The sequence below is a fragment of the Antedon mediterranea genome, chromosome 7 (assembly GCF_964355755.1).
Source record: "Antedon mediterranea chromosome 7, ecAntMedi1.1, whole genome shotgun sequence".
NCBI classification, from domain to species: domain Eukaryota; kingdom Metazoa; phylum Echinodermata; class Crinoidea; order Comatulida; family Antedonidae; genus Antedon; species Antedon mediterranea.
In genome coordinates this window covers 6,056,060-6,079,964 of record NC_092676.1, presented here as the reverse complement: position 1 = coordinate 6,079,964, position 23,905 = coordinate 6,056,060, and the positions used below count along the sequence as shown (strand labels likewise).

General features: G+C 34.7%; 2 protein-coding genes across 2 annotated transcripts; one reads left to right on the top strand and one right to left on the bottom strand.

Moving 5' to 3' along the window:
- Positions 1–471: 471 nt before the first annotated feature.
- Positions 472–20,058, bottom strand: LOC140054753 (inhibitor of Bruton tyrosine kinase-like). Its single transcript, XM_072099835.1, has 21 exons — positions 19,928–20,058; positions 18,385–18,971; positions 17,692–17,913; positions 16,806–17,002; positions 16,077–16,276; positions 15,353–15,524; positions 14,700–14,823; positions 13,301–13,469; positions 10,806–10,998; positions 10,569–10,674; positions 9,875–10,383; positions 9,466–9,670; positions 8,190–8,388; positions 7,582–7,760; positions 6,339–6,707; positions 5,335–5,462; positions 4,466–4,687; positions 4,044–4,187; positions 3,597–3,677; positions 2,998–3,127; positions 472–2,508 (listed from the first exon to the last, which is right to left on the bottom strand). The coding sequence occupies exons 2-21, from the start codon at positions 18,712–18,714 to the stop codon at positions 2,380–2,382; spliced, it is 4,008 nt and encodes a 1,335-aa protein (XP_071955936.1). The 5' UTR covers positions 18,715–18,971; positions 19,928–20,058; the 3' UTR covers positions 472–2,379.
- Positions 20,059–20,268: 210 nt separating this feature from the next.
- LOC140054487 (parkin coregulated gene protein-like) lies at positions 20,269–23,226 on the top strand. The gene is made up of 5 exons (XM_072099491.1): positions 20,269–20,357; positions 20,647–20,790; positions 21,373–21,544; positions 22,143–22,292; positions 22,923–23,226. The coding sequence occupies exons 1-5, from the start codon at positions 20,340–20,342 to the stop codon at positions 23,093–23,095; spliced, it is 657 nt and encodes a 218-aa protein (XP_071955592.1). The 5' UTR covers positions 20,269–20,339; the 3' UTR covers positions 23,096–23,226.
- The last annotated feature ends 679 nt before the right edge of the window (positions 23,227–23,905 follow it).

Sequence of the window (23,905 nt, the reverse complement as noted above, 5' to 3'; positions counted from 1 at the left end):
AGGCACTAAGATGATCACCCTACGGTATCATTTTTAAACATACTGTAAAATCAAGGTATGATAGTAATACTATATATGAATCTTAACCTAGAAAAAATATTCTGTTGATACTTACACAACAATTATTAGCTTGTTCAGTTTTTCTCTCTTGGGGGAATTCTTCTTATCAAAGATGTTTTACAATCTGTTGAATCTTTATCTTTTTTTGTTGTGTCACGTCGCCAAAAAGAATTATCATGAACAAAATCATACGGTATTTTAGACTTTATCAACGTTACAGGCTATTCGAATTAAATTTAATTACATACAAGTTACAAACTTTTTGGAAAAACTAAAGGATACTTTTGTAGATTTTTCAGATGATTTCTTGAGTTTAGTATGTTTTTATTTTTGGGAAGACATTTTTTTTACTGCATTAAAAGAATTATTTACAATTGATAGTCAATACATTTATTATTTATACATTGCTTTAAGTACTTTCATAGTTTATTGCTGAAATCTAATCACAAATAATTCTTAAAATACTTATTTTATTTACTTCCAAGAAAAATAATGATTTCACTTGAGCTCGGTCTCTACACTATCAAACTTTGTGACAACAAAAATGTGATGTACCCATATATGGACATGATGTCATATCACTATCATATTTGGGAATATCACTACCATATTTGGGAATATGACTTACCATATTTGGGAATATGACTACCATATTTGGGCACATCACACTTTTTTTTCAAACCAGTTTGATAGTGTAGACAAATATAGACAAATTAAGCAGTAAAATTTAATTCTATAATTTGTTTCTGATCCAGTTTATGGTCAAAGTGAATTGTTATGGGACATTAAAATGGACTATTAAAAAAATAAATACAATAATTTGGGGAACGGGCAGTATATCTCTAATATAATCTATTATATTAACAGTTTTAATTAAGACTTCTAATTTAAATTATTGATTTACAATAAAATAAATTAAAACAAAATAATAATTAGCACATCCAGTCAAGTACATTGACTCATAACAGCAACATGTGTCTAGGCACTTTATACTGTAGCAAAATATAGTACTATAGTAGTTTTTAAAAGTAAAATTAACTTAGGTTCATACGATACAGTACTTCTCATATACGGTAGTTATTATGAAATGCAGTTTAAGCTAATACTGATATCATAAAATTCCCATAAATATTTTTCTAAATATTCATGTTACGTTGTATTTTAATATACACCTATATATTAAAAAAAAACAAAAAATTCGTTCATTTTTCATTCCATTAAAACAAATTTATTGGAATATATTTTATCTTATGTAAATTATTAGCAATTTTTCAATTAAACTTCACATTCATTTTGAAGTTTAACAAAACTTATATTCTTAAATTACTGAAATAAATTAGGAAAAATGTATTAACATAAATATATTATCCTTCACAAAAAAAGTGTGTTTTTAAAAGTAAAACAGTTTTCTTCAGTATTACTCTATTAAAGTTTTAAAAATCTTCAATTTGAGCTTTACCAACAAAAAAAAAAATTAATATTACCGGTACTGAAATATATTTTTAATAAAATTAACTTTACTACACTTAGCTTAAAGTGTTTTTCTTTGTAAAATAATAATATTCAATGTCACTCTAAACATGAATCACTTTTTAAACACAAAATCAGTACGTGAAAAATAAACTATCAATTTCAATTAACATGATTTTCCTGCTAACAGACAACTCTGATAACACAAGAGCCCTCTATCGGCACTCAGCAGACGATTGTGACAACTTTGGTGACATTTTATACAGAAAGAGTGGGAACTAGTGATAGGTAATGTTTGACCTTTGAACCAGTGCTTTACTTCTGTCGAATCATTTTTCATTGAATTACCTTATCTGTGACATGAATGCAAATAATGTCACTATTAATTTGGTCGCTAACACATCTACTGAAAATAATACTTTTACTAAAAATAATTTTTAAATCAGTGTCTAAGAATAAGTTTGAAACTTATTCTGATATGAAATAATTTTGACATTTTTTTCTATTTGATATCAAATGTTTCTATAATTACTGAATGAGTAAGTCTTTTAAAATACACATTAAGACCTTTAATAAGGGGACACCTTCAGGACTGAACAAAGTTTCACCTTAATAGGAATGTCCTCTAAATAAGGGTTAGTCAATGTTAATTAGTAAAACATGTATTAAATGTCCCGTTAATAGAGGTGTTTCTTCAGTAGTCTTCAAAGGAAGGGTTGTACTGTCTAATTACCTAAAATGAATATTTATGCTTTATTAAATTATTTAAAATTCAAATATTTTTTTCTGTATGATATGAGAATACTACGGTACTTAACTAGTGAATCCTGAAGATTATATGTGGTACTGTCACCTCTTCTCTTTCTTCCAAACTGGTACTGCAATGACCTTTGACACTCTTTCTACGGTAATGACCTCATCTGCATTATCTGCTGCTTTGTAGTGCAGAAGTAGCTCTTGAACAGCTCGATCTTCAATCTTAAATAAGAAAGGTCAAAGAGAAAATGTCTTATTGCATTTAAGTTAACAATGTTGGTCCCATGGTAATAGAACATCTTGTGTGACATACCCTGTCACACTTTAGCTGATTTTTGATACTGTATCTATAATTTCTAGAGTATCACAGGCCAACCCTGTGATACAGTGTCACATATGTACCACATATGACGCATGTATCATAGGCCTCTTAGGCCAAACTTACAATGATACAGGCGTCATATGTGATATAGGTGCACACTTAAAACTAAAGACATATATAATAATTTATTCTTTGAAAAATTGACTGTTCTAATTGAACAGGGCACAAACAACAAAATATTCTAAAGTGCTATTGTAATCTACAATATCCAGTACAAGACTTGGTGTACATGCAAATATCAAAGATCATAATTATTAACTTTTCCAATTACAACCTACAGCAGTTCGGATAGAAGTGCGTAAAAACAGAAGTATAATGATAGCACATACCTGAATGAGAGAAAATGACTTTCGCAACGATTTATCCAAGTTTAACTCATGTTGTACCTCTGATTCAAGGATCTCAGAGAACCGGAGTGCATTATCTTCTGGAGACTGTGGAGATCTGGCCAACCAAGGGCTAACATATGGAGATAAAAACAATGTGAAGGCTAAGAGTCTATTTACCACAGTCTGTTACTGCATGTGACTATCCTTAAGTTTAGAAATCAGGCTATTCCATCTTGTGCGCCAAGGAAATAGAGGTTCTTAAACACTAGAAAATGCTATATAAATGTTTCCTATGACCGTCACAGTGCACAGTTCTGGTGGCTGGATGTCAATTGAAAAGTATATACTAAAAACATCAGGTAAAGCCTGTTTTCCTGTCGACGATAGCGTCGACTAACGTCGACGCTATCGTCAACAATAATGGGGGATCTTCTACGTAAACATTGAAATGTTAACGATTTACAGGAAAAGGTACTCACTATCGTTATCATTTCAACTTGATCGTTTTCAAACGATCGTCGTTGAACTGTTAACGATCAACGACGATAGCGTCGAATAACGTCGACAGGATAACAGGCTTAAGAAATAAGGTTGCTTACTTTGTAGGCTCAGGTGTAGGAGACGTTGAAACCTGTGTATCAACCTGTAGATCTGGCTTTGGTCTTCTTACAAGTCCCCAACTGAAATAAGACAAACGTCAATTTAAATTTAATTATAGTACAACTCCTTCTTTGGGACAGCCCTATTAAGGAGACACTTTCGTGTGAAACAAATAAAGGGTATTTTATATGTTTTAACACTATGGTCATCCTCTATAAAGGGGACATCCCTATTAAGTGGACACTTTCTTGGGTTGCAATGGCTTACCCTCATTGATATAATGTATAAACAATCGGTAACTTTACTGTTTACAGTCCTTTTCTTGAGCATATGCCAACTTTGGAAACTGAGGGGGCCACAGGTTTTTTGTTGGCAGGGTATGGTGACAGATGTCAATACATCATACATAGCTATATTATTGATTTTTTTCTATGATTTTGACTTGCCTGAGAATTTCAGTTCCTCGCACTGAAGATGATGATAGTGGTGAGTTTGCCATAGACACGGTTTTGTTAACAGGTTTACCCTTTTCCTCATCACAAAGAAGTTCTCTAAAAGACTTAATAGGTGCACTTCCAACTTCTTTTCCCCTTTTAAATAAAAAACAATTAGCAATTAAATCTCATTTGCTCTCAAACTTTTTCAGGCCAACTAACTAAGTAGTTCAGTCTGGTCAAATCTCTGTGACTACGTCAAGTTTAAGGTATAACACTTAAACTTTTTACATTGGACTACACTAGCTTGGCCATTCTCCATAAATGAATTGTATTGCGTGGGCATTACAGTTTGCCGAGGGGAAATTGCATTGGTCCAACAATCCTACTGTAGGTTTGTTCGACTGATATGGTGTGAATGAAGAATTATATACCATGGTGACACCACAGGGTCATGTGCTATGTCTTCTTGGAAAGTCACTTCTTCCTTCTGTGACATCATCAATAGCTCCTTCTTTTTCTGCTTCTGTGATTTCTTTCCAGATGACATACCAGCCTTTACTGGTGTCTTTCTAAGTGCTGGTGTACTCTTTGATTGGGCATGCATAATCCCTCTTAATCCATATAAACTGGCTTGATTTTCTCTCTGTGGAGGGCTAACAGAATAAAGTAAAAAGAATATTATTAATGTACATGACTGATTATAAGGTTGCTTGCTCAAGGTTTAGCTTAATTCTGCACCAGGTACCTGGGAAAATATTATATGGTATTACAGTATAAGGTTTTTATATATTAGAGTTTGATTTACACTAAATATTTGTTAAAAACATAGGCAGCCAACTTATAATTCCTTCTTGGCTAGTGGTAATTGGTACCAGGTTCCAACTGGGCTAGTTAACACAAAATCTAAATCTATGACATGTACAAGCTAGCTAGTTAACTAAGTCAGTGGTGTAGTTTTAGCAGATGGATTTCTTGTTTCCAGTTACATCAGTAAATGGTTACAAGGGGCACAAAGGGTTTTGGACATTATATCCTTTGGCGGGACTACTTGATGCAAGACTAAAGCCCTGTCTACACTATCAAACTACTTTGACTAAAAAGTGTGATGTGCCTAAATATGGTAATGATATGCTTTAATGTGGTAGTGAAATGATATCATCATGTCCATATATGGGCACATCACATGTTTTTCTCACTTAAAGTTTGATAGTATAGCTTTAAATGTTACTTGAATACGACCTCTAATTATACAGTAGGCTATTCAATCTACAAGTTACTAAATTAAAAGGGGGATTATTACCTCTTCCAGCCCCACATGCCTGGCTTCAGTTCAGTGTCAGGTATTTTTATATATTCTTTACTGGGCTTAGCATCCCCTCCACCGTCATGATATTCAAAACCACTTAAGTCTATTTTTTGTACATTCTCCTATAATATAAAAATTCACTTAAAAATAGTTAATGTGTAAAAGAGAATAAATATTAATGACTACCGTATATAACTTGATTGTTACTAACAACAATTTAATGAATAAAAATTGTTTAAATTCTTTGATTTTTCATTATAAATTTGTTAATATTACTTATTTTGTCTGTCAACCATAATAAGCTCAGGAGTCAATGCTCTAACACAGACGTTTTAATAATGTAAATGGCAGACTTTAACTTTATTAAATCAAATGTCTAAACTATTTTAAAAATTCAATTAGAACTAGGCTTCCGATTATTGGAAGTTGGTCAGACCAAAACTAAAATAAAATTCAATTATGAATGAAATTCTAAGGAACAATACTTTTTTTATACCATAAATGAAGCAAAATTAGTCAAATTATTAAGAAAATTATATTTTGGACTGTTTATTGTCTGAAACAAATTTTGAGAAATAAATTTGAACTAATTTGTCTATTGCTACAAATGCCAATACAATAATTTCCTTTGAAACAATTCACAAATTAATTTTTCACACATAAAAAAAAATGAATTAAAGAATTGTGACAGGTGTAATGTAAATAACAAGCTGTTAATAAGAATATTAATGTTCAATTCGATTTGTACAATGGATGTACCTATAAAAATTGATACATGAGTTTAAGAAACACAAATTATATGTTAGGTTTCCCTCTGATGTGGAAAGTATCAACAAAAATTGCTGTACCGATTCAATTCAATTCAATTTATTATTTTACAATAAAAACAATAACACATACATCACACATGGTAGACCTTGATGAGATCCAATGGAAATAACATAAGCATTTACAATACTATACACAAAGATAATCAAAGTCAAAAGAATAAAACTTACATTTTTATCAACTTTTTGAGGGTCAGTCACTGATGATATCGCAACTGGTGAGCTAGCCATTCTTCCTGCCGCGTTCTGATCGGCACCACCATCTTCACAAATACTGCTCCTCGTTTTATCCTCACCCTCGTATTTCTCTTCAATAGAACTAACAGAACAACTTAACTTCCGTGCACTTGATCTTCTCGCACGTCTACGTGCTTTGGCCTTTCGTGCTGCTTGTTCATGCGTTAAATCTTGATGATGTTCAGAATTTTTATCAGGCGTATCTGGACTGATCTCTTCATCGGATCGTGGATGTTCATCGATTAGACTGATGTCAGGACAGTCTGAGTATGGAGTTATGACTCTTCTTGACATTGATGGTATCTGCAAAGAATTTCCTACTTCAACAAACTGGAAGGAACGACTACCATTGACTGACATCAGGGGTCAGATTTACTTACATCCAGGGGTCAGATTTACTGACATCAGGGGTCAGATTTACTGACATCAAGGATCAGATTTACTTACATCAGGGGTCAGATTTACTTACATCAGGGGTCAGATTTACTGACATCAGGGGTCAGATTTACTTACATCAAGGATCAGATTTACTTACATCAGGGGTCAGATTTACTTACATCAGGGGTCAGATTTACTGACATTAGGGGTAAGATTTACTGATCTCAGGGGGTCTGATTTACTGACATCAGGAGGTCAGATTTACTGACATCAGGGTCAGATTAACTTAATCTTAATTTTGTTTTAAGTCAATGATTTTGCTTAAGGCGGTTTTCAAAATAATCTAAGCAAATATATGTTATACCTATTTCCATTGCATAAGATAAAAAGAATTGGTTTCAACTTTTACTTAAGCACTTCTTAACTATCTTACACAAAAATATTACTGTAATAAACAGTACATCTGTATGACTACTACAGATATCATTTACATAAACTTTTGTTTTATATTGACAATGTTGATTCGTCTATTTGTAATATAATTTTTGATAGATAGTTTATTCATTGTTGTTACTTTGGGAGTACGGAACCTGAACTCTTGTTATAGTGATTGGGTTCACCTTTAGGTTCCTGCCTACTCCCTTAGTTTCAGTGTTTTTGTATGTTTGTAACTGGTTTTTGGCAATAAATAATAATAATAATAATATCATACTTCGTTGAACAATACTGGAAAAATTCATTTACGGTATTCTTATTGATAGCTTGTCCTTGCAGAGATAGTAAAAAAAGATATATTCACCATTTCTTTATAAGACCTTGTGAGGTCATCCATGACGGATATACTGAGAACGTCTAAAGCTTGGGACTCTATCATGACTGATAAGTTTAGACTTATAAACTGTTGACAAGTTCTCTTAAGCTGGTCAGCTTGGTAAATGGTTGAAAACTCTAAAAGCTCAGCTGCATTCTTCAGAGAGACTGCAACAGGAAAATCAGTTTAATAAAGAAGATAAAATTGTGTGTTCTTCATTAAAAATAATATTTTTAAAATAATGTGCATGGAAAATAAGCAAAAATTAATAATACAAAGAGCTCTTATATTATATTGGTTACATAGTAAGGAGACAATCTGGAAATGATTTTTCAAAGTCTACTATATAGCCATCTATAAAATAGCACTAGACACACCATGCAGGAATGCCCTAGGCTATGACATTGAAGTAAACTTTGGCAGTTGATTTATATTGAGATGTCATGTAACGATGACATTTACCATATTAATCTTGTGTCTGAATGTATGTTAAGCTAGGAGGTGGGATTATACTTGGTCATAGACAGTGCATGTAATGAAACAAATCTAACAATTAATGATAAATGATAAAAAAAAAGAGACAGTAAATGGCTTACTGAGGTTTGTTATGGCAACCTCGCAAAGCTCTTTGAGTCGTGTAATCAGCAACTGGTCCACAACTGTAAGCAGGTTACATAGAAACTCAATGTCGTGGCAATCTCTCAATCTGGCTGCTTCATCCGTATACAGATAGTCAAGAATAATGGAAAGAGCTTTGCTGGGCATTGGCAGCTTCAATGCTGTTTTACTGGAAGTCTGCAAAGAAGAACCAGACAATAAAATGATATTCTTCTTGTTTCTGCTGTTGAAGAACTGAAAATTGTAATGGTTAGGCAAATTGCCAAGGATAACCATAAGCGAATTCATTCACTATCCTTCTTAAAGGTGGCAATCCTGTTCACAAGACAAACATATACACAAGATGCTCTACATAAACAAAGTCTTATTACAAGTCTTTGGGAGCGGAGTTATAATTTGTCATTCGAAAAAATCCTGACATGACAAGACTAGAACCCACGACCATTGGATTGGTAGCCAAGTATCATAACCACTAAGCCACAACTCTACTCAGATTTGTTTGCTGGTTTTGCGATAAAAATGCTTTTGCATACAAGGATCATTTTCAGAATACAGCACATGGTTTTGTTTGCTATGTTGAAATATTGCTGGGTGGAAGACCTTAAAGCTGAGGTACAGGCATTAATTTTAAATATAATATCTGGTTAATTGTACATAAATAAAATATTTGTAAAAGAAATCAAGACGAAAAAACATGAATTTCCCTTAATATGGTCAAATACAAAATTTGGCAAAAATTCTTCCATAAAAACCAGGAAGACTTTTTTCAGTAGTTAGGTAGTTAACCTAATGTAATAGCATGTCTAGTGACTCCCTAGAAGGTGAAAAAAAAGATGGTGGATATACGGTGGATAATTTTTGCTATAGCATGAAAATAAAAATCTGAAGTTGAATAAAAATCCAGAAATGTAATATTCAAGTTATATTACCTATATTTAGTAATCTGATAACATTTTTACCACACCGTTTGTTTTTCATAGCTTTTTAAAATGCCTCTCTATTTACAAAATTTGTGTACAAAAGAATAGAGATTTTACTGTGTAATTTGAACTATCCCCCACTGATAAGTGCTTATTTTCTACAAACTATAGATCGATAATTATTGGAATGTATGATCAATAGAAATGTTTTGCCTGCACCTGGCCTTTAAAATAAGCTTTAGGATGGATGTTGCTTTTGCTTATAATGTAGTGTGGTATTTGGTGTTGCACTACAGTATTATTGCTCCAAAGAGAAATTGTAAATAATTAATACCTCTATCCATCCACTTGCTAACATACTATGGAAGTATTCCAGTCTAGCCACCAATACAGATTTATGACACCTGAAGGTGGTGCCATCTTCTGCTTCAAGGCTGACATCTGATAGGTATGAGCACTGGTTTCTATTGTAATTAGGCTTTTTACTGCTCTTCTTCAAATTCTGCAGCTGATCATTTTGAACTTTAACCCCTTCCAATCTGAAATGGCAATGAGTTTGAAAATAATTGAGATACAGTATTTTACTACCAAGGCACCGTTCTAAGATATCTAAAGCTCTGTCTACACCATCAAACTTTATGTGAAAACAAAATGTGATCACATGTGGGCACATCACACTTTTCTTGTCAAACTAGTTTGATAGTGAAGACAGAGCTTAACATAGAACAAGGCTAAAAAATTACCTTTGTGTTAACCGCAGCACTTTGAATTGTTTTGCAGCATTTTGAACCAATTTAACTGCTAACATCAAATCATCTTTCACTTCGTTTGTTTGATTCTTTTGTTTTTTCCCTCCTTTCTGCTTCCTTCCATCTGTTTTCTTTCCCTTCCCTGCTTTAATCAGTTCTTGATTCACAGCATAAGCAGATTGTTTAACATTGATCGTGATTTCTTGAGAGTTATCAGACTTTCCATAATTAACTGCATTTTGTTTGCCACTTTCAAATTTAAATCCAGGTTTAAATAAATCGCACTCATCCTCATAGATAAACTGCAGCAGGAGATCCAGTATTGGAGCCGTGATCATGTCACCGACAGCGACGACCTCTACTGGTTTTGGCATCAAGTTTTCAATGTCAGTCGGATCTTCACAATCTTTTCTTTCTCTGGCTTCTTCGAAAAATAATTTTTTGAAATATTCTGATCGGGCTGAGAGGATGTACTTGTGAGCAGGCCATTGTCTTGCACCAATCTTTAAAAAAAAATGTGTTAAAATCATGTTATCATTTAGTGAGTTATATGGCATAATGGTAGGGGATCAGACTTGCATGTGAGAGGTATGGGTTCAAGCTTGTGTGTGACATATTGATTGAATCTTAAGTCAGTAAAATCCATAGGTAGAGAAATAATAGATAAACCAAAGGTCAGTGAACTTACCTTCAGTATCACATCATGTATGTTATCACATGAGCTAACTTCTTTGAAGAGGGCCGCAAACTCTTTTAACTGTACTGATGCTCTTACAAGAGGAATTTCAACCAAGCTACAATATATAAAGATTTACATATATTTCAAGTCTCCTGATAATTTAGGATATTTTAAGTTGATTTTTCATCTCTCGACAAAGGTGCAATTTATCCCAATCATTTTGGAAATACAACGTTATTGTCATACCTTGTTTTAGGGTCAGATTGCAGAAAAGCATAATTTTTGCCAGATTTATCACAGGCAACATGAACACCCCTATGTATAAATGGAATCCTCTCTAAGTGTACTAGTTCAACTTCTTCCCTATCAACGTGTTTCGCTCTCACGGCAACGGAAAACGCATCTGGAGTTGTTGATGTAGGTGTTTTGGGTTTTACATCTGGATTGGATGAAAAATAGAATACATTTTTAATTGTTAATGTACAATTATTATGAAACTCTCAGTCTTTGTGTTGAGCAAAGAGGCTATAAATTAAACTAGAGAGCCAACTACATATACACTTATTATCAACTCTCATTCTTTGTGTGGAGCAAAGAGGCTATAAATTAAACTAGAGAGCCAACTACATATACAGTTATTATCAACTCTCATTCTTTGTGTGTAAGCAAAGAGGTTATAAATTAAACTAGAGAGCCAACTACATATACACTTATATTATCAACTCTCATTCTTTGTGTGGAGCAAAGAGGTTATAAATTAAACTAGAGAGCCAACTACATATACACTTATTATCAACTCTCATTCTGTGTGTTGAGCAAAGAGGCTTTAAATTAAACTAGAGAGCCAACTACATATACACTTATTATCAACTCTCATTCTGTGTGTGTGTAGCAAAGAGGTTATAAATTAAACTAGAGAGCCAACTACATATACACTTATTATCAAGTCTGATTCTGTGTGTTGAGCAAAGAGGTTATAAATTAAACTAGAGAGCCAACTACATATACACTTATTATCAACTCTCATTCTGTGTGTGTAGCAAAGAGGTTATAAATTAAACTAGAGAGCCAACTACATATACACTTATTATCAACTCTCATTCTGTGTGTTGAGCAAAGAGGTTATAAATTAAACTAGAGAGCCAACTACATATACACTTATTATCAACTCTCATTCTGTGTGTTGAGCAAAGAGGTTATAAATTAAACTAGAAAGCTAACTACATATACACTTATTATCAACTCTCATTCTTTGTGTGGAGCAAAGAGGCTATAAATTAAACTAGAGAGCCAACTACATATACAGTTATTATCAACTCTCATTCTTTGTGTGTAAGCAAAGAGGTTATAAATTAAACTAGAGAGCCAACTACATATACACTTATATTATCAACTCTCATTCTTTGTGTGGAGCAAAGAGGTTATAAATTAAACTAGAGAGCCAACTACATATACACTTATTATCAACTCTCATTCTGTGTGTTGAGCAAAGAGGCTTTAAATTAAACTAGAGAGCCAACTACATATACACTTATTATCAACTCTCATTCTGTGTGTGTGTAGCAAAGAGGTTATAAATTAAACTAGAGAGCCAACTACATATACACTTATTATCAAGTCTGATTCTGTGTGTTGAGCAAAGAGGTTATAAATTAAACTAGAGAGCCAACTACATATACACTTATTATCAACTCTCATTCTGTGTGTGTAGCAAAGAGGTTATAAATTAAACTAGAGAGCCAACTACATATACACTTATTATCAACTCTCATTCTGTGTGTTGAGCAAAGAGGTTATAAATTAAACTAGAGAGCCAACTACATATACACTTATTATCAACTCTCATTCTGTGTGTTGAGCAAAGAGGTTATAAATTAAACTAGAAAGCTAACTACATATACACTTATTATCAACTCTCATTCTTTGTGTGTGTAGCAAAGAGGTTATAAATTAAACTAGAGAGCCAACTACATATACACTTATTATCAACTCTCATTTTGTGTGTGTAGCAAAGAGGTTATAAATTAAACTAGAGAGCCAACCTACATATACACTTATTATCAACTCTCATTCTTTGTGTGGAGCAAAGAGGCTATAAATTAAACTAGAGAGCCAACTGCATATACACTTATTATCAACTCTCATTCTGTGTGTGTGTAGCAAAGAGGCTATAAATTAAACTAGAGAGCCAACTACATATACACTTATTATCAACTCTCATTTTGTGTGTGTAGCAAAGAGGTTATAAATTAAACTAGAGAGCCAACTACATATACACTTATTATCAACTCTCATTTTGTGTGTGTAGCAAAGAGGTTATAAATTAAACTAGAGAGCAAACTACATTATACACTTATTATCAACTCTCATTCTTTGTGTGTAGCAAAGAGGTTATAAATTAAACTAGAGAGCCAACTACATATACACTTATTATCAACTCTCATTCTGTGTGTGTAGTAAAGAGGTTATAAATTAAACTAGAGAGCCAACTACATATCAATACCATACCGAGTTACAGAGTGATATTGTACCTTTTAATTCATTTTTGTGGAATTTTGTTATTGTTATGTAAATTGTACAGTAATTTTGTTTTTATACCTGAATAAATAAAATAAAAGAAATATTTTGGCACATCACATTTGTCAACTATTTGAGCTTTACATTAACTAAAAAATGATTATAATTTCAATAAAATAATAGAGTATTCATAACAAACAATAACAAAATATACTTTTCTGTACCTCTTATTTGGTGACCTGTCTTTGACATGAACCCAAGAAAGCCTTGACCTTGTGTGGTACACATGATGATGCCATGTTTATTAATAGCAATATCAGACACAAACAGCTGGCTTTTAACATCCCACACACATCTCTTCAGACATCTGTTAGACAATTTCCAAACAAAAACCTAAGAGCAGGAAAATGGAATGCGAAAGTTAAAATATATGAACTATGACCTTAATTTTCTGTTATATGCTCTAATTACAATACGCCTTTTCCACGAAACGGAAGACATCTTCGATCGATGACAAACAATGCCGTGCAACGAAGCGTAACCAACAGAAAGAACATAGCGTTTTCAGCCTATTTTCGGAGGACAAGTTAGTTAAAAATTCGTAACTCCTCAACGGACAGTCGTATGGACAAAATTTTTACAGTAAAATGTTCTTAAAAGATTAGCCTACATAAACTGTGTGATTGAAAAAAATTTGAAAAATTGTTTTCACTGCTTAAATTCCATCGAAAAAAACACCACAGTGTATAAGCATAGGCGCCGCGACTGCACCATGAAAAAACGACAGTGACAAACGCCTATATGCTTATACACTGTGATGTTTTTTTCAATGGATTTTAAGCAGTGAAAAAAAAATTTCTAATTTTTTTTAATCACACAGTGATGTAGGCAAATGTTTTAAGAACATTTTACAGTAATTTTTTTTTCTCATACGATCCTCCGTTCAAGAGTTACGATTTTTTAATTAACATGGTGTCCTTAAAAATCCCCTGAAAACGCTATGTTATTTCTGTTGGTTACGCTCTGTTGCACAGCATTGTTTGTCATCGATTGAAAATGTCTTCCATTTCGTGAAAAAGGCGTATTGGTTCCATTTTCTTAAATACTTTGCTTCTTTCTTTTTACTCTGCTGTTACCTCATAATAATATTACATCTTATTCACTCTGTAATATTTTTATTCATTCATTTTTTAAGATAGCACTATTCAGAAGAATAGGGGAAAGGGCACTACACAGCCTGGGACACCTTGTGAAGTAGTACATAGTGCATATTAGATATAGTCCAGTGTACACAAATATACATTACTTAACTACTAGGAGAAGGCCTAGAATCTAGGCTGCATTCAACAAGGTTTAATCTGTCTTAATCTTTTTCGTTTTGAGTTCCCACAATCATCATGTTGATTATCACGGAACTAGTTGATGTGGTGGCAGTATTCACAGCTGATTTTAGTTTTGATTGTTTGGATTTATTTCTTATATTATTTTATTTCTTTATCTATTTTTATTATTATTTTCCTTTTATGCTTTATATTTATTTGTACTTATATTGCATTATAATCCTATGGTAGGAGGCAATCTTTTTGGTCAATACACAATGTCTGCATGATCAATTAAACTTACTGTGCCTGATGCATTCAGTGCTACCACTTGTAATTCCTCTCCGCCCTGTTTTTGTAACATTGTCTGTTCGACATCAGAGTCTAAATGACCACCAATGACTGCTAATTGTTTAATGTTTAAACATCTGAAAACCATAACAACATAAACAGTCTTTGAGAGTGGAATTGTTTTGTCATGAGAAAAACTCAAAGAACTCCGGTATCTTTATATTATCAGCATACTGTATGAGCCGTTCTGACGTAACAATTTATGCGTGTGGTGTACATTTTGAGATAATCCAGCTGTTTCAAAAACCCACTTCATGAGGTGGATTGTTCAATTACACCTTAAACCACAAGCTGATTAACCACAAGATAAGGAGCAATTTGACATTACTAGTGTAAAATTATGCATGAAATATGACCTTGCTGGGTAATTTTTTTGAGCTTACACATTTTGCATCGTCCCAACAATCACTGATTTAGCTCTCAATGTAACTGATTTTACGTCCAAACACAGCCTATGCCATATTCTGGAAAGTGCATAATATACCCATTACTATATTAATATCATGCTCTGTTTGGTTAGGTTATAAAGTCTCACGATATTTTTGGCTGGGAACTTTGTCTAAACTCTCTCTACGGTCATGTAAAATGAAATAACTGTAGTCTTACTTAGAGGCAATCTTTCTGCACTGGTATTCATGCAAAGCATAAATATCGCCCTTCGTTGTGGCACAAATTGTAGCCGCATCGCTGGTTGCAAGGGCACAGATATGGAAATCTTTATGATGTAAGGTTGTTACTTGACGTGGGTTTAACTGGTATTTATCATCTTTAGGGTGGCCTAAAACAAAAGTGAGAACACTTATTTTCGATGAGCTCTACTCATACTATAGCACCCTCATAATATATTCATACTCGACCACCTTCTTTTGCATGGAGTGTATTTCGTTCTGTCACTATCAAACTAGTTTGACAAAAAAGTGTGATGTGCCCAAATATGGTAGTAATATTCCCAAATATGGTAGTGATATGACATCATCATGTCCAGATATGAACATTTGTTCATAAAGTTTGATAGTGCAGAGTTATATTATTGTATTTATTGCTTGTAATTGTATTGTAAAAGTATTGTATAATACTTTTTTACTATAGCCCCCTCTACCACATGGAGTGTATTTCATTGTATAGAAGGTATGTACTTCTACAGTACAGTACTACTACAGTATACAATATCATATTATAGCCCCCTCTACCACATGGAGTGTATTTCATTGCATAGAAGGTATGTACTTCTACAGTACAGTACTACTACAGTATACAATATCATATTATAGCCCCCTCTACCACATGGAGTGTATTTCTTAGCTTGGAGTATGCATTCACTTCTTCTTACCTAACTGACCAGCATTGAGCCCAAATGTATATACAGCATCATTAGTGTAAAGTACAGTATGAAACCTGCCAGCAGCCACGCCCACTACTAGCTTGCCTTTGAGACTCTTTAGTGAAATTGGCTTAGGAACATGACATGTGATACCAAGTGACAATCCTAACTGATGATAGTCATTCTGTCCACAAGTATAGACAATACCACTAGGTAAAAACAAAATAAAACAGTGTATTATTATTTAAAAAAATTATTTTATCTAATAATTTTTTTAAATTTATTTATACTGTGTAACCTCTTCAGTCAAAGACTGGGCCCAGTTATGATCAGTGGCTGTGATGTAAAAGTACACCACACCGGTGTAACCCCCTACTCGTCTCGAAAGTTGTACTAGGTTCTTTAAAGTGCACATAAGCTAGATGTGTACACTGGACCCACAGCCTTTAGTCCTTATCCGAGACTACTACCAGAACCATGGAGCAAGTGAGCCTTAAACACTTGCCAATGTTATGGCTAAGTAATTACGGTTCCACTGTCTTAACTGCTTGGCCACTCACTCGCACAACTATGTATTACACTTATTAATAGAGAATAAAAATAATTTCAACATAGAAATACAGCTTTGATTAAGCTGGCCTAATATATCTGCTTTTTCAGGAAGTCTGGTATTCGGTATGTGTTTTATTGGTAAAAAATAAGTTAAACCATTTTTAATTCCATTTTCTGAAAACTAACCCTTCACAGAGAAAAACGATGTGATCTCTGCCTGCTGCGATCTGAGTGCATTTCAAGTTACCGAAGCCTTCAATCTGATGAGGTACAAGATAGGTATTTTCATCTCCGAGTCCAAGCCTTCCACCTTGGCCATGTCCGCACGTAAACACTTTACCACAGTGTGTTAAAAGAATAGTGTGGAACTTGCACATAACAACCTTGAAATAAATTATGTAAATCAGACCAAGTGCTGTAATTTACACTTGGGCAGTAATCGGAGGATGAATGAATAAATGCTTGGAAGGATGAATGGTAGGTGAATAAATGCATGGATGGATTAATGAAAGATGGATAGATAAATGAATGAAAGGATGGATGGATAAATGAATGAAAGGATGGATGGATGAATGAATGAAAGGATGGATGGATGGATGAATGGATGGATGGATGAATGGAAGGATGGATGAATGGAAGGATGGATGGATGGATGGATGAAAGGAAGGATGAATGCAAGAAAGAATAAATGCAAGGATGGATGAATGCAAGGATGGATGAATGCAAGGAAGGATGAATGGAAGGATGAATGGAAGGATGGATGAATGCAAGGAAGGATGAATGCAAGGATGAATAGATAAATGCAAGGAAGGATAAATTCATGGATGGATGATTGGAAGGATGGATGAATGTATGTATGAAAGGATGAATGGAAGGATGGATGAATTGAAGGATGGATGATAGGCGAATAAATGCATGGAAGGATGAATGAATACATGCATTGACCAATGCATGAATGAATGAATAAATGAATGAAAGAATGGATGGAGGCACATAAATGGAAGAAATACTCAAATGATGGATAAATGTTTGAAATGATAAATGAAAGAAAATCCACATTGTATCTTCTCACCTGTTTAATGCTAAGCCCCTTCTTAACAAGTTCCTCCACCACCTCTGGGTGCTTCCTTGAGTGCTGATTACTATGTCCCAGGGTAAAGTTTGTATTAGCTCCCCAGGTGTAGCACTCAGTTGGCCCAGAGGCATTATACTCAACATAGCTAGGTTGGTCCTTCATCACAAGATCTAGTGGTGTTAGACCTTCAATATCTTGTTTGTACAAGTTTGAGCCATGCTGGTGATCAAAAATGAAATAAATTAATATACAAATAATGAATGGATAATACTAGCATTGCACTATTTAGTAACTGTATGTACAGTAGACGAACCGGCAGTAGACTTAGTCATCATACAGAAAAAACTCTGATGTCTGATCTGGGCCGATGCATTGATTGTTTCTCTAAAACTTGTTTTATTTATTTTTTTACTTTATTTATAGAGGATGACCTTAAACAGCATATGCTGATCAAGGGGCCCTCTTGATGAGTGACAGTGCCTTTGTGTGTACTAGTACACCGGGGTAACCCCTAGTTGTCTCGAAAGATGAACTAGGTTCTTTAAAGTGCACATGGGATAGATGTATACACTGGACCTATGGTTTATAGTCCTCATCCGAGAAGACTCGTTCTACCACCAGAACCATGGAGCGAACTATTGTCAGCAATGTAATATTAATATTTGAGAATCTTCACATAAGAACACTCACACGAGCTAACAAAACTGCACTGTTTATCTGCCCATAGAACAGGCTACGGTGTAGAGCGGTCCAACCTGATTCTAAATCTCTTGACTTTAGTTCTATGTGTTTCTCAGTTATCAACCAATCAACAACATCCACTTTGCCGCATGATGCGGCCATATGCAACGCATTACGACCAAATACGTCCGATACTTGTGCTCCATTTGAACAACATGCTTCAATGAACACTTTGATTTGGTGAGTTGTACCACGTGTGATCACAGCAATTATGTCGTCAGCGTGCTCTGTGCAACGACAATATGCTGAACATCCTGCTTTCTTGCCAAATACTTCCATTTTATAGTCTTGGTTACTTCAACCTTGTTATAGTCAATCCAACAGTCATAAAAAAATACAGGGCACCCACAAATTTGTGTAAGATTCTTTAAAGGCACATCAGCTAATGTCTAAAAAATTATGTGCATCTTTTCTTCCGAGTTACTCCCTGAGTTCTAGGCTCAGCTTTCTACAGAACCAAGTCTGGGTATTTACAGGCCCCAGCCTGCCATTATCATTTTTTAATATTCAGGCATCCATAATTGCAAATCAGAAGTCTGAAAAATAAATTATTAAATTAAATGCAAAAATGTTTAACTAAGGTAAACATTATTGGTTATCCTATATCATATTAGAAAGTGTATAAATTAATGCAAAAATAGAATTAGGCATAAAATAGGCACCTATGCATAGACTAATTTTAACCTTCTTCTTCTTCCAATTTAGTGCAAACTTCAGACTTGAAGACTATAGCACTTTGTGAAGCGAGTGAGTCCAGACCAATTTGCACAGTGGCTGTGTGTGACAGTGGCTGTGTTTGTGTGGACTAGTACACCGGGGTAACCCCCTACACGTCTCAAAAGATGTACTAGGTTCTTTAAAGTGCACATGAGCTATGTGTACACTGGACCTACGGTTTATAGTCCGTATCCGAGAAGACTTGTTCTACCACCAGAACCATGGAGCGAGTGAGCCTCGAACCCTTGCCGATGTTATGGCTACGTAATTACGGTTCCACTGTCTTAACCGCTCGGCCACTCACTCGCTCGATTGAGTGGCTCCAGTAGTGAAATTACCAGTGAAGTTAATTGATAATTAATTTCTCTCTTTAATTGTCTGGTCTAACTATGGCCTACTAGACTCAGAGAGACTATAACTACCTAGTACACTACACTAGCCTAGTTAACTAGCTAGTTTTTTTTTTAACTTAAATTCAATCTGATCATCTTTTTATTTTTATATTTAAAAGATAAACTGGTGGTGAACTGTTACTTTTTACAGTATGTATGGCACGAATGAAAATATTATGGCGCCAATATTATTACTATGTATTGTGGAAAAAAGTAGACGTAGACCTTAGACCTGCATAAATAACAGTAACACTACACTAGGCTAGCACTTCTTTCATGTTTGATCTGTGAACTGAAGAATTGGCCACGTACGATTCCCAGTCCGATACTCGGGGCTTGCGTGGTTGTGCAAGAGCAATCGTTATCGTCGTCTGGCAACTTACCAAATCAGATGCAAAAACAAGCACAATATTCTGAAATTTCAAAACAATTGATGAGCATAACAGATACGGCCATGGATGAAGTATTCATATTGCAAAATTCACAAATTTTCGCCATTTCTATCAAGCAAAAATATTATTTCCGACACATTTACAACTTTCCTAAATTATTCATGTGTATCTTTTGACCCCGAGCAAGGTCGACAATTATCCACTCAACCATATCAAGGATTTGTTATTTACTCCACCCATAACCAGTGAATCTAGCGAGGGCAGTATTGAAAGAAATTGTGCGCGTTCGAAACATTCCACCAATCGAAAAGTGTTCCGCGACATAGAGCTAGTTGGATATGGTTCGAATATTTATCGAAGAAAATTTACGCACTTAAAATTACGCAAATTAATAATTGTCTCGATGTTTGGAGTTAAACAGGTAGGCATAGGACCCCTCTTAAATATGCTAACGTACTTATAGATTAAATATTGTGGTTGGCTGATCATTTTGCCACCACCAGGCTGTTTGTATTTCATTGTCAGTGTGAAAAATGCACCCGCACAATCATTTATAGGACCAGACGGCTTAATTCAAATTGTTCATTATGATTATGATAGCAACACAACGTCAGGTGACAGGGTTCACGTGTAGGCCCTATAGGCCTAATTTCTTGGCTTTGGTGGCAGGAAGCATTAATTATTATAATTATGATTTTCTTGTCTATTAGATCACCGGTGGAGGTCCACCTCAGGCTGGTGCGTTTCAAGAAAGAGAAGCTAAATCATCCAATTTGTTTCGGAAATTTTACAATCGTGGAGACTTTCCGATCACTTTGACTCATGATTCCAAAGGGAACAAAATCGCGTGGAACGTAAGATCTGAACTTTTCTTTCTAGGCCTAGCCTAAAGGTTCGGGTGTCCGGCCGAGACTATCAATTTTTTTTTTGCTAGAAACTAGCCTTAAAAATTGTATTCTCTATGGTCGAACTTAATTATTAACGCGATTTGGGTTAGAGGACTAGGTTTAGGCCTAGGCTAGGCCTAAAAGATAAAGATCACATATTCTGCTTTACCACTTTATGTAATGTTTCTTATTGAATTGTTGACTATCTCACCTGCACGTCACACATCGAGCTCGCTCCCCATCCCCTTCATCCGGATTGTACCTTACACCTGTTTGTCTAGAATTATAATTTCGTATTATTGTTTAGTAGCTTTGTAATAATAGCCTATACCGTATACAAATATGAAATGTCCACTTACAACTTGAAATATGTTTCAATAAAGCTCTGTCCACACTATCTAACTAATTTGACGTACAACAAAAGTGTGATGTGCACATGACCAAAAATGGTAGTGTATGATGAAATCATCATCCATATATGGGCATATCACATTTTTGACATAAAGTTGTGTAGACAAGGCATAAGATTATAGTAAACCTGATTTTTAGATTGAAATAGAGCGACTAGACTTCCATCATTATCTACCGCTATTATTCGATGGCTTGTGTGAAACAGAACACCCATACGACTTCTTTGCACGCAAGGGTATCAGTGACCTACTAGAACATAACAATAATAAAGTACTTCCGGTCATTCCACAGCTTATTGTACCAATACAAAGTAAGTCAATAAAAGAACCCACAATAAGGGGACGTACACGTTCGGGATGATCTTTTGCAGCGGCTATCTAGTCTCCTTTTAATAAAGGTTTATCACTGAAGTTCAGGCTGAAGTTTAGTTCAATTCCCACCACAAGGACACAACACAAAAAGACGTAAGCGCAACACAACATAACACAAGCGATTGGCTAACTAATGGCAAGCGACAGCTCTAGCAATCTATCGCTATTGATTGGTCTAATAACTTGCATTGCGCATAACGTCATTGCGTTGCTACCTTGTGGGAACCAAGCCGTGAATAATAGGGATTGGCTGTTATGGTAAAAATATTGTGTTCGTTCTCTCCATGGGAATTTGGCCCCTTATATAGGAGTGTCCCTGAAAAGTGATGTCCCAAAGAGGAGTGTTACTATTTGTTGAAATTACAATGTATTAAATGTTACCCTGCTAGATATCTTCTTTAGATAGTTTATATAGATTTTAAAAAAGCGAGAATGCAAAGTTTTATCGACCAAATGTATTTTAAAAAAATGCATGACAGCAGTATAAGCCTACTAAGATAACAGCTAGCTTCGGACCATAATAAACATTTTTTTCAGATGCACTAAATACTAGAAATAAAACGATTGTTTGTCGAACTCTGAAGATACTGCAACAGTTAGTAAAATCGGAGGAACTTATCGGAGAAGCATTAGTGCCATACTATAGGAACATACTACCAGTGCTCAACATATTCAAGGCAATGAACTGTAAGTATATACGTATAGGAATACGTACAAAATCTATATAATCTATAATTCCCTTTCTCGTTTTTAAAGCTTGGTTCCCACTAGAACGTAACGCAAGGACGTAAACGCAACGCAAGCGTTTTAAACCAATGACAAGCTAAGTTATAGACAGTTAGCAATCACAAGCGAATAAGCCATCGCTTGTGATTGGTCAATTCACTTGCGTTGCGTTACGTCCTTGTGTTGCGTCGGTAGTGGGAACCACGCTTAAGTTAAAAGCTTACTGCCTGGATATTCAATCTGGGGATCGTCTTTACCCGCCTCTCAATTAATTTCGTCATGTGGACCAATGAAAAATATCACAAATCGTTGAGGTGTTTTATTGTATTTAATTTGTTGTTGTATATATAATTATGTCTAGACGCTTCTATTCTACTGTAGTCAATCAGGCCAGCTTTAGAACTTTAGAAATTAATAACTAAAGCCCTGTCTACACTATCAAACTAGTTTGCTAAATATGGTAGTGATATGCCCAAATATGGTAGTGATATGACATTATCATCTCCATTGTTAAACTTTTTTTTTTTATCAAACCAGTTTGATAGTGTGGACAAAGCTTAATGATTATAATTCAATTCCCCTTTAAAAAAGGTAACTCTGGAGATGCTATCGACTACAGTCAACAAAAACGACAGAACATTGGTGATCTGGTGCAAGAAACTTTGGAAACTATGGAACGCCAAGGAGGAAAAGACGCTTTCTTGGGTATAAAGTACATGGTACCAACGTACGAGTCTTGCGTCAAGTCACATAACACAACATGACATTGTAGTATAATTATGAATCGTGACAACAAAATTAAAGTAATTAAACAATAAAAACATTTATTGATTGACTTAATCGAATGTGATTTTGTAAAAATAATTGATCCTGATCAGGGATAAACAGTTAACGCATCCGTAGAAAAGGTATTATATACCATAAATCTTTAGCATTTCGAGAGTGCGGTACGCTTGTTTTTTTACTCAATTGAATGTAATAAGAAATGATATTGAAGACGGTAATAGGGACGAGGACAATATATGGAACGTTAAAAAAGACAACGGTAATTAAAAGGCAGTATTGAGGACGACGGTAATAGGGACGAGGACAATATGGAACGTTAAAGAAGACGACGGTAATTAGAAAGGCAGTATTGAGGACGACGGTAATAGGGACGAGGACAATATGGAACGTTAAAGAAGACAACGGTAAGAAGGTGGGGGGGGGGGGGGGGGGTATTGAGGACGACGGTAATAGGGACGAGGACAATATGGAACGTTAAAGAAGACGACGGTAATTAGAAAGACGGTATTGAGGACGACGGTAATAGGGACGAGGACAATATGGAACGTTAAAGAAGACGACGGTAATTAGAAAGACGGTATTGAGGACGACGGTAATAGGGACGATGACAATATGGAACGTTAAAGAAGACAACGGTAAGAAGGGGGGGGGGGGTGGGTATTGAGGACGACGGTAACAGGGACGAGGACAATATGGAACGTTAAAGAAGACGACGGTAATTAGAAAGACGGTATTGAGGACGACGGTAATACAGTAGGGACGATGACAATATGGAACGTTAAAAAAGA